Source organism: Heptranchias perlo, chromosome 5 (assembly GCF_035084215.1).
Source record: "Heptranchias perlo isolate sHepPer1 chromosome 5, sHepPer1.hap1, whole genome shotgun sequence".
NCBI classification, from domain to species: Eukaryota; Metazoa; Chordata; class Chondrichthyes; order Hexanchiformes; family Hexanchidae; genus Heptranchias; species Heptranchias perlo.
Genome location: NC_090329.1, coordinates 96,924,663 through 96,937,659, shown reverse-complemented (window position 1 = coordinate 96,937,659; position 12,997 = coordinate 96,924,663). Strand labels below are relative to the sequence as shown.

General features: G+C 43.0%; 1 protein-coding gene across 2 annotated transcripts in view; it reads left to right on the top strand.

The window, feature by feature from the left end:
* casp8ap2 (caspase 8 associated protein 2) overlaps positions 1-12,997 on the top strand; it is a 48,573-nt gene that overhangs the window by 25,049 nt on the left and 10,527 nt on the right. For both annotated transcript variants that reach the window (XM_067984886.1, XM_067984887.1), the window contains 2 exons: positions 2,174-4,671; positions 8,739-11,460. In XM_067984886.1, coding sequence (XP_067840987.1) covers positions 2,174-4,671; positions 8,739-11,460 — 5,220 coding nt within the window. The remainder of the gene's footprint in view (positions 1-2,173; positions 4,672-8,738; positions 11,461-12,997) is intronic.

Sequence of the window (12,997 nt, the reverse complement as noted above, 5' to 3'; positions counted from 1 at the left end):
CTATCACTATAGCCCTGCCACTCTTCTTCCTCCCCTCCTGTGCAGCAGAGCCACCAGTGGCTGTTGCTGCGTTCCCCTGATAAGCCATCTCCCCCAACAGTATTCAAGGCGGTATATCTGTTTGAGAGGGAGATGGCCCCAGGGTTCTCCTGCTCTACCTGCCTGGTCCTTTTACTCTGCCTGGCGGTCACCCATTTCCTTTCTGCCTGCATAATCTTTACCTGTGGTGTGACCACCTCACTGAACATGCTATCCACGATAGTGTCAGCGTCACGGATGCTCCGCAGTGAACCCACCCGCAGCTCCGAAATGCGGTTAGCCAGTAGCTGCAGCTGGACACACTTCCTGCATACATGGTCGCCAGGGACACTGGTAGTGTCCATGACTTCCCACATAGTGCAGGAGGAGCATATCACGGGTGCGTTTAAAATTATTTAAGGTTTTGCCACCTTGGATAGAGAAAGGCAATTTTCTCTGGTTGAGAGTCAGTGACGCAGGGTTATCAATTTAAAACTGTCACACAGAACAAAGAGAGAATTTAGGGGCAAGTTCTTTGCACAAATAGTTGTTTGTACATTGGATGCTTCGTCACAGAAAGAGATTGAAGCAGAGACTATTAACCTTTTAAGTGAAAAACAGATAAATATTTGAAGCCTAGAAGAGTGTAGGACTTTGGGGAGAGAGCAGATCAGTGAGATTAGTTTTGCATTACTCTATGGTTCAAAACCTATGTTAAAATGAACTAATAGCAGTTCCAATTTTTGCATCGATCATTAACGAATCTAAAAATTACTTTGAATGAAATTGCACACTTTGCAACTGTCTTTGTGGGGGGGAAAGGGGTGTCCTTATCTTTACTCTTTCTGTTACTGACAAAATATGTGTTTGAGCCATCCTATCATTGTGCTGTTGATCTGATCCAATGAGCCATTGAGTACAGTGACATCCTTGCTCCCCCCACCATGTGGAAATTGACATGCAAGGGGCAAACCTTGTTTTACCACTGTGGGAAAGTGTATTGGAGCACTCGTGTTTTATCTAAGTAAAATCTCTTTAAATGGACCTAGGTAGCACAAAAGGCAGGTAAGTGCACTTTACTCATGGTTACATTCGGCAAAAAAGAAGTGTAAACTGACCAATGCAAGCATCAAATTATGTGTGTAGTTATCGGACTGCAAAGTGGAACTCTGATTTTTTTTCTTGCACTTTTCACATTTCCTTACATTGTTGGCTCCTTCCCTTGAGTTTGTTTTATAGGCATTGGGTGCTCTCAAGTACCTTGCTCAAGTGGCCATTATTTATGGCTGACCCTTGAGTTTGTTGGATATGCCCTTTGCCCATAGGAGGCATTACAGCTGGTTGTGAACCTATCTGAGCCTGGAATCCACACGGTGCACACTTCCAGCAGAGTTTGCTGAATAATAATGAGCAGTAGAATCCTGGCTGCTTTTTCTTTGATCCCCTCCAACCCAGAGACGTGAAGCTCCCAAACCCGCGACCTCTACCACCTAGAAGGACAAGAGCAGCAGGCACATGGGAACAACACCACCTGCACGTTCCCCTCCAAGTCACACACCATCCCGACTTGGAAATATATCGCCATTCCTTCATCGTCACTGGGTCGAAATCCTGGAACTCCCTTCCTAATAGTACTGTGGGAGAACCTTCACCACACGGACTGCAGCGGTTCAAGAAGGCGGCTCACCACCACCTTCTCAAGGGCAATTAGGGATGGGCAATAAATACCGGCCTCGCCAGCGACATCCACATCCCATGAATGAATTTTTTTTTTAAATCACTCCTGGCACTAGCACACTACCACTCCAGCTGAGATATGGTAACAGTGCTGAACCAGGATCGAAGCTAGGCCTTTCCTGGTTAGTATGTTTCAGTCGCTCACTTGAGAAGCCTAGTGACTCCTTCAAGGAGGGAGTGGCAAAAGCGATAAAGGCCAATAGACCTTTAACCCAGCAGCCTTTGAGACACGTTCTATTGACACAAAAATTGAAAACAGCACCGGCATGTCCCACCTTATTGCGTAGGAAGTGTAATGAGTTTCTAAACCTTAGCTAATATTAAAATTATGTGTAATCACTATCTCTCTATTGTTTGTGTATGAGCAATGTGGAGCTATGTCTGTAGAAATAACGTTTTTCTTTTTTTATTCAATCAGACAGTCAATGAATTGGATTGGAAATCCAGTACACCGTCGCTACCTTAATCAGTCCCGTCATCCCCCTGGGTCATTCAATGTTCCAACTACACCACAGACTGATAACAAATATCCCAGTCATATTCTTCCGTGTCCACCCAGACCTGTAAATGTTGAACACAGCCTGCTGACTGCTCACTTAAACAAAGACGGAAACTGTTTCCAAGATGGACCACTTACAGGTGCAAATAAAATTTCAGAACTGAAGAGACAGTGCCATTTACAAATGAGCACCCCGTCTCTTTCCAGTCCCCATCCACTTCCATGCGGAGAACCTTCTAGTAAGTCTTCCCCACCTACAGATAACGTACCATTACATCGACAAAATGTAGTGATGGATAACACAGGACCTTTTCCTTGTGAGGAGAGAAGGCGAGTTGAGAAAATAAATGGTGAGCATTTTGGTAGAAGTGGAAATGCTGAAAAGCTGGACAGTTCCATTGCTGAGCTATCAAGTCCTGGAAATAACACCAAAGAACTCAATTTTACAGAAACGATTGATAAAGTTGAGCCAACTTCTCGAAGCACAAAACCACATTCTGAAATGAGAGGCACAGCCAGGCACACTCCAGAAAAAGGTGACAAGATTAGGCATCGCTTTAGTCAGGACACACTTACCACCTCTTCAAAAGACTGTCCAAATACAAGAGACAAGAGAAGCCATGCTGAAAAGGAGGAAAGACATAAAAAGAAAGATGCAAGAAGAATTGATTCCAAGGAGAGAGAGCTGAAAATGGACAGAAAAAAAGATCAGAGAAGTAATCGGGAAGATGGCAAAGATAAGCAAAGAGATGACAAGTTGAGAAGTCGGCCAACTGAAAAGGAAAGAGAACCAGAGAGGCGGAGATTTGAAAAATCTAGAGAGTCTCCCAAATTGACAAGTCCTGCAAGCCCTCGAAAGAGCTCTCGAAGAAACACTTGCGTGTCAGTGGAGCACACTGCTCGAGAAAGAAGAGAGCGAAAGATTGAGAGCAAGAATTCAGGAAAGGAGAGGAGCACTGAGGACAGCAGAGACCGAAGAAGTAAATATTCAAACCGGAAAGTGCAAGATGATGAGATCTCCAGGGACAGTGGTAAACAAAGTGGTAAAAATGATGACAGAAACCTAAAAAAAGATGAAAGTAAAAAAGAGGAAAAGGGTAAATCTGAGCACAAAGAAGATGGAAGAGACCACAGCACTAGCAGACGTTCCTCAAGGGATGGAGAGGACTATACTAAAAGAGAGAAGAGGCATCGTGGTGAGAAAGACAAAACTAGATTGTCTGAGAGTAATGGAAGGTTGACAGAAAGACATCGTGCAGATAAAACACAGAATAGAACAGAAGAGTCGGTACATGGTAACAGCACTGCTAACCTGCCAACCCCAACAGATGAACAAAATTCATTAAAAGACACTGATCCCAAGTTGCAGTTCATGGAAACATTGCAGCTGACTGTTTCTCCTGTTAAAAGGCCATCATCCACTGTTCTTTATGAAGTGGATGTTGAAATGCAGTACAGCCAGCTTCTCATTGAAGGTGAAGAGGTGGGGTTTGCTCAAAGAGCAGCCTCTGCATCTGAGGAGTCTGATTTTAATTTTGAGAGAAGTTCTGACAAAGCTGACGAAACTCAAGTAATGGACACAAACTGTGAATCCGCTGAGTCGCCAATAGGAGAATCAGAGATACATGTTCTTCAGGGCAATCAGAAGTGCGCGGAACTTGAAATGGTGCCCTCTGCCCAACTAAAAGGGGATGAAGAGGAGGAAGGCTTGAAAGTTATATTGGTGGAAGGTGCTCCACTGCAGGCTGTGGAATGTGACTACACTGCAGATGACCCTGAGAAGTTAACTCAAATAGTTGTAGAGACCATGGGAACCGTGGAAGTAGTCAGTGAAGCAATTTGTGAAGTGACTGAAGTTTCAACGCCGCTCATGGAAATTGATAGTACTGATACTGAACAGCACGCAGAACCTGTAGAAAGGTCTTTAGAAGTCGACAATGAGAGTGTTGGTGAAGTGAATGAAAAATCTCAACAGCTTACAGAAACTGACGACATTACCATTGATGGACAGGATGGGAGTTCAGATCGCCCAATTGAAATTGACAGTTCAGTCAACAATGAAAAGATTGACTCTATTCATGTTGATGGTAAACCTGAAGATTCAGGTCAATCTGTGGATGTCAGTGCAGCCGCTGTTGAAGAATGGACTGGGAATTCAGAACCAGATTCCATTGGCTGTGAACTGCAGCAGACAAATGGCAGTGCTGTAGATTCTTCAGCAACTGTTACCAAAACACCTATTAAACATTTTTGCGTACCTGATGACCAGGAAGACAACTCCATTCAGAGCATTGACTTCACCTATATAGGGTGCATACCGGAACCCATCAGTCCATTAACCAGTCCTCTACGTCCTGTTAGACCTTCAACATTAGAGAGCTCGGATACACCAGCAGAGAGAGACATTGGCCACAAAGGTAAAAGTGTTTTTTATGTACATATAATTGTTGGAAGGATTTCTTTCTTCTGTACGTAATGCGAGGGTTGACATTATTGAGCTGAAAATTTTTATAATATAAAATACATACAATTGCACGTGGGTTTTCAGCAAAACAGTTGGCATTGTGTACAGGTAACCATCCTGTAACTATGTCTGAAAAGATAAGTGAAATTTGTTAACATCCTATAAAATATTTTGTTTTCTTCAACTGCTCAGTGTACAGTTCATTGTGGCATGGTTAGCACTTCTGCATGACTACAATTGACTGGATGTATAGCCCTAGTATCAGAATGAAGACCCTTGACTCCACAAAGTAACCTATTGTTTTAGTCTCATTCTTTATTTTCTTCTGTGGTAAACTTGTTTCTTTTGTCACCCCTGGTGTCAGGGATGAGAGACTTCAGTTATGTGGAGAGGCTAGAGAAGCTGGAATTGTTCTCCTTACAGCAGAGAAGGTTAAGGGGAGATTTAATGGAGATTTTCAAAATTGTGAGTGGTTTTGATAGAGTAGATAGGGAAAAAATTGTTTCCATTGGTAAGGGTCAGTAACCAGAGGAAACAGATTTAAGATAATTGGCAAAGAAAAGGGATGTGATGAGAATTTTTTTTACTCAACAAGGAGTTATGATCTGGAATGCACCGCCTGAAAGGGTGGTGGAAGCTGATTCAATAGTAACTTTCAAAAGGGAATTGGATATATACTTGAAAAGTAAAAATTTACAGGGCTATGGGAAAGAGCAGGTGAGTGGGACTAATTGGAAAGCTCTTTCAAAGACCCAGCACAGGTATGATGGGCCGAATGGCCTCCTGTGTGCTGTATGATTCAAGTTAGGGTTAACAGTACTCAAGATAATCACAAGGAATATTGAAAATGCAGTAAGATAATAAAAAGGAAGACTAGAAGGACGAGCAGATAAAATAAAAGGGAATTGTAAGGGCTTTTAGTAGCATGTAAAAGAATAGGTAGAGAGATGGTAGGGCACTTGGGAATTAGGGAGGGAGTCTATTTGTGAAGGTGTGGCTGAGATGTTACTTAAATATTTTGAATCGATTTTTACAAATGATGGTGGAAGTGAGTACGAGAGGACGTGGAACATTAGTTAGAGATAACTGTAGAAAATAAATTAGTTGTGAAAGAGAACTTAAGCAGAACTCAAAGTAGGTAAGTCACTAGGCCTTGATTGCATGCACCTTGTGCTGCTGAAAGAAGTCAGAGAGGAAGCCGCAGTTTTTCCAGTGCTCCTTAAATATGCAAATGTTGCCATAGGATTGAGAGAAGCTGATGTCGTCCCCTTCTTCAAGAAGGGAAAGAAGGATAAACCCTTGATCAGTTAGTCCAACGTCAGTTGTGGGAAAACTCTTCGGATCCATAATTCGAGATCAAATTAGTAAACGTTTAGAAATGTATGAAGTAATCAAGGACAGCCAGTGTTTGAGGCAGAGACCACTGTATCTTTTAAGGGAAAATTGAATTAAGTATTAGTAGCAGACGATACAAGGCTATGGGGAGAGAACAGGGCGGTGGACTTAGTTTTAGATTGCTCCAGCACAGGCACAATGGGCTGAATGACAGGCTCCTGTGCTGGAAACCTCTGCGATTTTAAAAGGTAGATTTGAGAGTTTTTTTACTCTTTTTTTTCCCACACTCCTAAAGGAACCTTTTGAAATAATATGCCAGTGATCAACTGAGCATTGGACTGTGTGTTAGTGATGTAAGTTACATTGGATTTTCACCTGATTTGGTAAATGACTGACTTTTCTGACTTATTTTTTCCTTCAAATTCGTAAGAAAGTCATGTCTGGAGTGAGAACAGTACATTTGACTGCCAAGCATGCTCCCATCTGGAAGCCATGTATAATTATTCTGTTATGTACTTCACTCTCTTTCCCCCCCCCACTTCCCAACAGTTGCTCCCCATATCCCATATTTCTCAACAGTACCGACCCAGGGATCCCCTCAAATATTAACACACTCCCAGGGAATCTCCTTTCTTAACTTCCAAAAGGACTTGTATCAATTAGCTAAAGAAAAACAGTGTTATTGTTGCAGAAAGCATTTTTTATTTAGTACACAGCAACAAAAATATTGTGTCAGTAAGTCAACAAATACAGAAAACTGTTTGGAGTTCCCTTGAGATTCCCCTTGTTGACCCCCTAAGGGTATGAGATCTCTCATTTGAAAAGCTGTAGTTTAAAGAATGTTCCTTCTCCTAATTTGCATGAAAAAAAATCAAGTGGCGCTGTTAATAGCCTTATAACGGGAATTACCCTCTTGACTTCTCCTCTGTTGTCCAGCTGGCCGGGACTGCCCGTACCTGATTCCATTCTTATCTATCCAGTCGTAGCCAGAGAATCACCTGCAATGGCTTCTCTTCCTGTTCCCGCACAGTTACCGCTGGAGTCCCGGAAGGATCTATCCTTGGCCCCCTCCTATTTCTCATCTACATGCTGCCCCTCGGCGATATCATCCGAAAACATAACATCAGGTTCCACATGTACGTCGTCAACATCCAGCTTTACCTCGCCACCACCTCCCTCGACCCCTCTGCGCTCTCTGATTTGTCACACATCCAGTACTGGATGAGCAAAAATTTTCTCCAACCAGATATGGGGAAGACTGAAGCCATTGTCTTCAGACCCCGCCACAAACTCCATTCCCGAGCCACCAACTTCATCCCTCTCCCTGGCCACTGTCTGAGGCTGTACCAGACCGTTCGCAACCTTGACGTCCTATCTGACCCTGAGATGAGCTTCCGACCATATATCCGCTCCATCAGCAAGACCGCCTACTTCCACCTCTGTAACATCATCCGCCTCCACCCCTCTATGGATGAGCACTTGAAATGCCATAGCATACAAGGCTACGGACCAAATGCTGGAATATGGGATTAGAGTAGACAGGGCTTGATGGCCGGCGCGGACACGATGGGCCGAAGGGCCTCTATCCGTGCCGTATAACTCTATGACTCTATGACACTTCAGCTCGTCTGCTGCTGAAACTCTCATCCATACCTTTGTTACCTCTAGACTTGACTATTGAAATGCACTCCTGGATGGCCTTCCACCTTCCACCCTCCATAAACTTGAGCTCATTCAAAACTCTGCTGTCCGTATCCTAACTCGCACCAAGTCCCGTTCACCCGTCACCCCTGTGCTCGCTGACCTACGTTGGTTCCCGGCCCAGAAACGCCTCGATTTTAAAAATTCTCATCCTTGTTTGCAAATCCCTCCATAGCCTCACCCCTCCCTATCTCTGTAACCTTCTCCAGCCATACAATCCTCTGAGATTTTTGCACTCTTCCAATTCCTGCCTCTTGCGCATCTCCGATTTTAATCGTTCCACCATTGGTGGCCATGCCTTCAGCTGCCTAGGCCCTAAGCTCTGGAGTTCCCTCCCTAAACCTCTCTGCCTTTCTCTCCTCCTTTAAGACGCTCCTTAAAACCTACCTCTTTGACCAAGCTTTTGGTCACCTGTCCTAATATCTCCTTATGTGGCTCGGTGTCAAATTTTGTTTGATAATCGCTCCTGGAAAGCGCCTTGGGACATTTTACTACATTATATAAATGCAAGTTGTTGTTGATATCAGTCCATTTTTTTGAATAACTCTTGGGTGATTCACTTGCAGCCCTGTGTGATATCCATTAGACCGCAGATTTCCTCCTATATGTGTTGGTTCATGTGCTGATGAACGCTGACTCATCCATGCTTAAAATTTCAGGCGATTTTAATCTAATTTCTAAATTGATTCCTGGCATCAAACACAAGACTTTATTTGAAGTTAGCATGATGTGAACTTTCCTTTATCACGAGCTTCGTGCTGGCACAAACAAGGATGAGAATTTTTAAAATCGAGGCGTTTCTGGACCGGGAGCCAACGTTGGTCAGTGAGCACAGGGGTGACTGGTGAAGTGTCAGCACGAAGCTTCAAGCGTACCATTCCCACTTTGCACCTCGATGAGTGCAGATAAATGCATAAGGTATTGTATAAAAGATTTATGAATTATAAATTCTACTTTTTTTTTCAACTTTTGTCCATCAATTAGATTCTGCAACGAAAGTCCAGGGTGGTTGTTCTCCCAGAAGCTGCACTCTTGAGTTGAATAAAGAAAATCAGGAGCCGTTGTGCAAGGCTGGAGGAAAAACATTGGGGATTTCGTTAGAACGTTCTTTTTCAGAAGAAATAGAAGAAGGAGAAATTGTAAGTGATGAAGAGGAGTGTGTACCTCAAGTGCAGAAACCGGCATGTAACATTCAGATGGTGAAAGGGAGCAGTAACAAAGAGAAGGGTAATCCAGGTAAAAGCACACATAAAAGAGAAACAAGACTGGTGGATCCTGACGAATCTACTCTAAACTGTTCCTCTGAAACCTTAACAAAAATAAAGAGCATTAGAAAACAAGAGGAATCAGAAGGGGTGTCAGATCAAAATACTGAAGGGTTGAAACTGTCCCCACCAACAAGTTCTGTGGAAAGAAATCAGATTAAATCCTCAGTCTCCGATTTGATGGAAGCCTTGATGGTCGCGCGAAAGAGTATCCGGCAAAAGTACATGAAGCTTCACAAGCAGTTTGAAATGCGCAGGTTTCAACGAATTATTGAAATTGCCTTTGCCGAATTCACCTCCGTAGTTAAACGGTCCAGTTTTCCAAAGTCTAGGCAGCAGCTAAAGACCTCCATCTGTGCAGTAATTGAGAACATACTGTTACAGGTCAAGTGCAATGGAATTGTAAATAGTATTTTCTCACAGCAGGCCCCAAACATGAAAGAAAAATTATGGATGTTTGTGGAAAAGCAATTTGATTTTATGCTTGACAAGGTACGTGAGACGTTCATCTCTTGTGAGAGTATAAGTCTAGAATTGGCCTTGGAAGAGAAAAGAAAAAATGAGAAGATAATCAAAAAACGGAAGAAAAGTACAGTGGTTAAGCATCTCAAGAACAAAGTTGACTATAAATTGCAAAAGTTGAAGGGGTCCCTCTCTTCTTCAGAACCATCTTTGGCAAATAACTTATCAGACAAAAAGAGCTCTGGGAAAAATAAAGCAGCCAGTGATGACCGCAAAGGTAAAAGAACTGAAGCATTGAAAAAATATTCAAAGAATTGCATAGCATTTTCAGCTGGTGGTATCTCCAAAGAAGATTCTGGGCCTTACACAAAAGAGAAAAATGTTCTATCTGTGACTCAGGTGAGCTCAAATGTTTCAAGTGACACACCAATAAATTCCAGCACTGCAAAAGACTCCCATGATAAAACTGAACTTGGCATTCTGACTGAACAACAGGCCTCTACTCTAACTTTTAACCTGGTAAGTGACGCTCAGATGGGTGAGATATTCAAATGTTTGTTACAGGGCTCAGATCTTCTGGAACAAGGAATTTCAACGTTGGAATGTAATCCGTGGCCTATCCCAGAAAAAGTGCGGCCTGACAATGGAACACAGCTGTCCAGTATTGCTTCCGCTCCACATAAAGCTCCACCAGCGACTCAGGTGGATACTATTCCCTGGCCTCCTGTTACACCAGACAAGCACACAGTTGGATTAAGACCGCCACTTGATCCCGATATTCTAGATGAAAGCTGCATGTTGGAAATTCCTAGTACAGTGGTACAAACCAAAGATTCTGTAATCAGTCCACTTGAAGATTCAAATAGCCAGAAGATCATTGAAAGTAGTTCAGTTCTGCAAATGCGTTCCTCTGTTTCCTCTATTCTGATTGAGGATCTGGCAGTTTCTCTTACAGTCCCCTCGCCTCTTAAATCAGATGGGCAGATCAGCTTCTTAACATCTCAGAATGGAGAATCATTGCGTGATGGAGCGAGCGAGGCGATTTTGGCTGCACATTACAGTGAAAACGCTGTCCTCGATGAGGAGGATGCTTCAGAGCAAGATATCCACTTGGCATTGGATTCAGACAATTCCAGCAGCAGGTCAAGCAGCTCTTCGACGTGGAACAAGCAAATTTCAGCCTCTGCTTTTGAGTATCAGCACCATCCCCCAATGCAGGCGGTCGTAATGGAAAAATCAAATGATCATTTCATTGTTAAGATAAAATGTCGCAGGCCACCTGACGCCGAATCCACTCGGCAGAGCTCACCTGCTGCAGCGGCAGTGAATGCGAGCCAAGCACCTGAACTGGAACCAAACGACGAACACAATATGGGGACAGTTGACGAGGAGACTGTGTCGTCCAGCAGCAATGTGGATATAGTGCTCGGTGATCAGGATCATGCAAAGTCAGAATCGTTGTCTAATGGTTCCTTAATTGTAGAACATCCATCAGATGATAGCAAAAATATGGATGAGTCAGGAATGGATGTAGGTGTGAAATTACCTCATTCAAAGGAAGAGCAACCATCATCAACTAAAAATCACACAGATTTGGAACTGTCACTTGAAACCTGCAGTAATCCCAGCGACAACGCTGAGAGTGTTGTTTTATTGACTGCACCGATTTGCACAGCAACTGTTTCAGAACATGGGGGAGGTTCAGGTAACAGGAAGAGGAAGTATAACGAGAAAGTGGATTCCACCATGAAAAGAGCACGAAAAGAGGAGGAGCCTTTGAAAAGCAGTAAGAGGAAAGGTAAAGAAACCAAGGGAAAAAGAAGCTCCTTGTCATCGGCAAAGAAAGCTCTCAGCAAAGCAATAGTTACTCCAGAGAAAACAATGGACAATTCTACCCAGTCAACGGTATCATCACCAACTAGTCTCCCTGCTAAAAATGTCATCAAGAAGAATGGTGAAGTTGTGGTTACATGGACCAGGTAGGAACACAGAATGTCAATTTGTAGACTTCAAAAGCTTGCTAATCAGATGTGTGAAGTAGTTTGATGGTAATCCCTCTCTGGCTGTGGGACGTTTTACTATGTCAAAAGTGCTATACAAATGCAAGTTGTTGTTGGCTCTTCTATGTAACTGCAAATATCTAACATTCTGATTACCTGGTATTTGCATGCTAAGTGTGGAGTTAATTTTTATTTTAATGAGAAAGCCGGGTGAATGGCCACAGTCCATGGTACAGTACATGCCAGTGTTGAAGAGAATAGCATAAGTAATTAATAAATCAAGTTTGTGTCAGTTGATTGACAGCTTGAGTTTTAACAACCTGTAGATTGTAGGAGGGAGGGTAGAATAGTGGGCTTCACATTAACGAGCTTTGATTTCAACATAGTGAGGACATGGGAGGGGGGAAAGCATGTATGATGGCATAGAATGAGGGAGGAATGTTTAGTGGAGACTTTGTGACAGAGAGAGTTCGAGGCACATGATCAGAGGAATGATTATCTATCTGAGGAGATTTTCCCTTGCATGTCCAGGAGGATATGAGAGAGATGTTAGAACAGCCTCTCTAGATGTGGGAGCAGCATTCAAGTCTTGAACAGACTTGGGTTTTATAAGGAGGAGAAAAGAAGTGTTTGGCATAAAAAGGAAAACTGAGTTGGGTGCTTATACTATAGCTTGGTAAATTTACCATAATTCTTTTTACATATAATGTGTATTTTCCTTGTTTAAAATTGTCCACATGCATGGTGCAGGTGTGTTTTGCTATGTTAAGCGGTGCATGTAGAAAATGACTGAACTTAAGTATAACTTAGACTCCCTTTGTGGACAACCTACAATTTGTGGCAATGCCTTTAAAACTTAATAGTATGTTAGTTTTGAAGGGTGCAAGCATATCAGTTTCACTGGATTAGTGGATACAGCCAGGAACTGAAATTTGTTGATGAAAACAACTTCTAACCATCGATCAGATTGGGCAGCGTCTGTTGAAAAATCAAGTTGATTTGGTAGTCATCCTTGTCCTCTGGAGCTGGCTCAATTACACTGTCCACTGGGCTTCAACACTTTGGATAACTAATTCACACTTTCTACCTGCCTCATTTATTTTAAACCCTCTACCCTCACTTCTAACAAGAAGTGTGAGGAGCTCATGGATAGAGACCATCCATTAAGCTGCCTCTGCTGCTTCCCTCTTCTTCGTGCCTACCAAGCCAAACCTTCCCCCAGTCCAGTTCCCACCCTAGCCCTAAAACCTCATTTCTTTTTATTTTCCCCCCTCTGTACATCCTCTACAAGCTCACCTCATTTATGAGATCTCTTCCTGCTCCCTTGACCCTATTCCCACTAAACTCCATATCACCGAACTTCCCATTCTGGCCCCCATTTTAGCAAATGTTGTAAATTGAGTTACATCGAAACTACAGCACAGAAACAGGCCATTCGGCCCAACTGGTCTATGTGGCATTTATGCTCCACACGCGCCTGCTCCCTCCCTACTTCATCTAACCCTATCAGGATTCC